The sequence below is a fragment of the Vombatus ursinus genome, unplaced genomic scaffold, assembly GCF_900497805.2.
Source record: "Vombatus ursinus unplaced genomic scaffold, bare-nosed wombat genome assembly UNPS02011192.1, whole genome shotgun sequence".
NCBI classification, from domain to species: Eukaryota; Metazoa; Chordata; class Mammalia; order Diprotodontia; family Vombatidae; genus Vombatus; species Vombatus ursinus.
This window is the reverse complement of record NW_020950970.1, coordinates 7975-11476: the sequence shown is the minus strand read 5'-3', so window position 1 is coordinate 11476 and position 3502 is coordinate 7975. Positions and strand designations below refer to the sequence as shown.

Below are 3502 nucleotides of genomic sequence, written 5' to 3'. Positions count from 1 at the left end.
TTTGGAGCCACATGATGTCGCTGTCGACCACGGAATATCGCTAAACACCATCTTTTGGGTCTTGGAAAGAGGCTCTGTTTTGTCTTAATGATACAAAGCAATGGCGGCTGCTGCAGAATAAGACTGGAGGAAACGAACACCTACATTTACCCTTATTCCAGTATTTGAACTACTCTTTGGAATAAAGCAAGGAGTGTTTGCGATGGTGTTTTCTTGGGGAGGCGTCTTGGGAGCCCAGCAGTTGCTGCTCTTATTTCTGCTCCACACATCCTGGGAAGTGGGGAGCGGCCAGGTCCATTACTCGGTGCCGGAAGAAGCGAAACACGGTACGTTCGTGGGACGAATCGCGCAGGACCTGGGTCTGGAGGTCGGGGAGCTGGTGTCGAGGCTGTTCCGGGTGGTGTCCAAAGGCAGCAGGGACTACTTGGAGGTAAATGTGCAGAATGGCATTTTGTTTGTGAATTCACGGATCGACCGTGAGGAGCTCTGTGGCCGCAGCCCTATTTGTAGCATCCACCTGGAGGTGATCGTGGAGAAACCGCTGCAGGTTTTCCATGTAGAGGTGGAGATCAAGGACATTAATGACAACCCACCCTTGTTCCCAGTGAAGGAACAAAGGCTGTTTATTCCTGAATCCAGATTGCCGGACTCTAGGTTTCCTCTAGAGGGAGCTTCTGACCCAGATATTGGCTCTAATGCCTTACTTACTTATAGACTCAGCACCAATGATTATTTTATTTTAGAAGTAAGATCAAAGAATGACCAAAGTAAATTGGTTGAGTTAGTGTTGAAAAAACCGCTAGACAGAGAGGAAGTTCCAGAGCATCACTTAATACTGACAGCCACAGATGGGGGCAAACCTGAACTCACGGGCACAGTGCAACTGCTCATCACGGTCCTGGATGTGAACGATAACGCCCCTACTTTTGAACGATCCGAATATGAAGTGAAGATAATAGAAAATGCAGCTCACGGAACCTTAGTGATCAGACTGAATGCCTCCGATGCGGACGAGGGCATCAATAGGGAGATTTTATACTCCTTCAATAGTCTCTCTCCACCTGTGATTAAAGATAAATTTCGTATAAATCCAAATACAGGAGAAATTTCAATTCAAGGACATCTGGATTTTGAAGATGTTAATTCCTATGAAATTCGAGTTGATGCGACAGACAAAGGGACTCCTTCAATGATTGGTCATTGCACGGTCCTGGTAGAAGTCCTGGACGCTAATGATAACATCCCCATTATCGCAGTGACATCGTTGTCTCTGCCAGTCAGAGAGGATGCCCCTCCAGGTACAGTCATTGCCTCAATTCGCGTGTCTGACCGAGACTCTGGCGCCAATGGGCAGGTGACTTGCTCGCTGTCACCCCCCGGGCCCTTCACGCTGGTGTCGACCTTCAGAAATTACTACTCGCTGGTGCTGGAGGCTTCTGTGGACCGCGAGAGAGTGCCGGCCTACGAGCTTGTGGTGACTGCGAGGGACGGCGGGAAGCCAGCGCTTTGGGCCACTGCCAGCGTGTCTGTGGCCATCGGAGACGTGAACGATAACGCGCCCTCCTTCGAGCAGCCTGTGTACACTGTGTTTGTGAAGGAGAACAACCCGCCGGGCAGTCACATCTTCACAGTGTCCGCGTCTGACCCGGACGCGCAGGAGAACGCGCTCGTGTCTTACTCCCTGGTGGAGCGGCGGGTTGGGGAGCGTCCGCTGTCGAGCTACGTGTCTGTGCACTCGGAGAGCGGGAAAGTGTACGCCTTGCAGCCCTTGGACCACGAGGAGCTGGAGCTGCTGCAGTTCCAGGTGAGCGCCCGGGACGCAGGCTTCCCTCCTCTGGGCAGCAACGTGAGCCTGCAGGTGTTTGTTCTCGATGAAAACGACAATTCTCCCGTGGTTCTGCCCCCTCACTCAGGGTCCGGAGCAGGTGGGGTCCCAGTAACCGAGTTGGTATCTCAGTCGGTGACAGCGGGTCACGTGGTGGCCAAGATCCGGGCAGTTGACGCGGATTCTGGTTACAATGCGTGGCTGTCTTATGAGTTGCAGCCCGAGTCGGGCGTTGGTCGCGGCCCTTTTCGCGTGGGACTGTACACTGGTGAGATCAGCCTAACACGCGCTCTGGAGGAATCTGACGGGCCGAGGCAGACGCTGCTGGTGCTGGTGAAAGATCATGGAGAACCAGCCCTGTCTACCACAGCCACCGTGTGTGTATCAATGGTGGAGAATGGACAGCCCGCAAAGACTTTTTCAGGGGCTTCTCGGATGTCGGCAAAGGCTGGCGTGGGAAAAGAGACAGCTCTGGTGGATGTGAATGTCTATTTGATCATCGCCATCTGCTCAGTGTCCAGCCTGTTGGTGCTGAGTCTACTGTTGTATGTGGCACTTCGGTGCTCTGCCCCTCCACAGGCCTCGTATGGGCCTGGCAAGCCTACTTTGGTGTGCTCAAGTGAAATGGGGAGTTGGTCTTATTCTCAGCAGCGGCGGCAGGTTTGCTCTGGAGAAGGGGCGGCCAAGACCGACCTCATGGCCTTCAGCCCTAACCTCCCTCCGTGTCCTGTTTCTGGGGAAAGAGGCCAGAAGCAGGAGGCTGCCTTGGATAGCTCGGGAAAGGTGGGTGACTATGGATTGTGCATTTTCATTTTTGTTGAGGTGCAAGCTGCTATTTTCCCCAAAACGTTCCACAATTCTTGTGACCCAGTCTTCTCACTTTTAGGCTTTCCATTTCTTAAGTAACCTGATGAGATTTCATAAATGCTCTTTTTTCCTCTTCCATGTCCTCTTCCTTCATCTTCTCTTCCTCCTTGTTCACATTACCCTTCCTCTTAAGTATGTTCCTTCATGGGCCACTGTTTTCATTTGTCTTTTACTTAGAACAGCATGAAAATGGTTACACATTTCTCCAGAATTCTTCCTTTGGCTAGTTCCCATTACATCTCTTTAAAAAAAAAAAAAAAAGACCTACATAATTATTTTGTACCACATTTATCGTTAGTGTGAGTGTTATCTTCTATATGTTTAAGTTCTCATTTTTATTGTTCTTGAATGCATTACATTTCTTTGAGAGGTAAAATCACGATTTGGATAATAGTCTTCAAAGCTGTCTATTTGCTTTGTGTTAATAACCTTGCATAGTCACTGTGAATAATGCTCTATAAAGCATAAAATTAATCATGTATACTATAACTAGCTAGCATTTGTATATCATTTTAAAGTTTGCAAAACATTTTGTGTGTTATGGAATTTGATCCTTACAACAATCCTCTGAGGTAAGTGCAATTATTATCCCCATTTTACAAATGTGTAAAGTGAGGTTTGCTATAGTGGTTGCCCCAGTGTGTCAGTAAATTCAACAGTTGTTTTGGACTTTGAATTTATTAATATCCATGAACATACATACATGGTAGAATAATGTGAAAATGTGGTCAAGAGAAAGAGAGAGACCAAAGGCTTGTAGATTATACAACAGCTAGATCTTGAATACTTTTTTTCAAAAAGGACTGATAG

The 3502-nt window shown here is 48.3% G+C and overlaps 1 protein-coding gene across 1 annotated transcript; it reads left to right on the top strand.

The window, feature by feature from the left end:
* Positions 1-190: 190 nt before the first annotated feature.
* LOC114038474 (protocadherin alpha-8-like) lies at positions 191-2731 on the top strand. Its single transcript, XM_027855733.1, has one exon. The coding sequence runs from the start codon at positions 203-205 to the stop codon at positions 2729-2731; it is 2529 nt and encodes an 842-aa protein (XP_027711534.1). The 5' UTR covers positions 191-202.
* The last annotated feature ends 771 nt before the right edge of the window (positions 2732-3502 follow it).

What these genes read in the sequence shown, in the direction of transcription:
- LOC114038474 (XM_027855733.1), top strand. Translation starts at nt 203, where the DNA reads ATGGTGTTTTCTTGGGGAGGCGTCTTGGGAGCCCAGCAGTTGCTGCTC.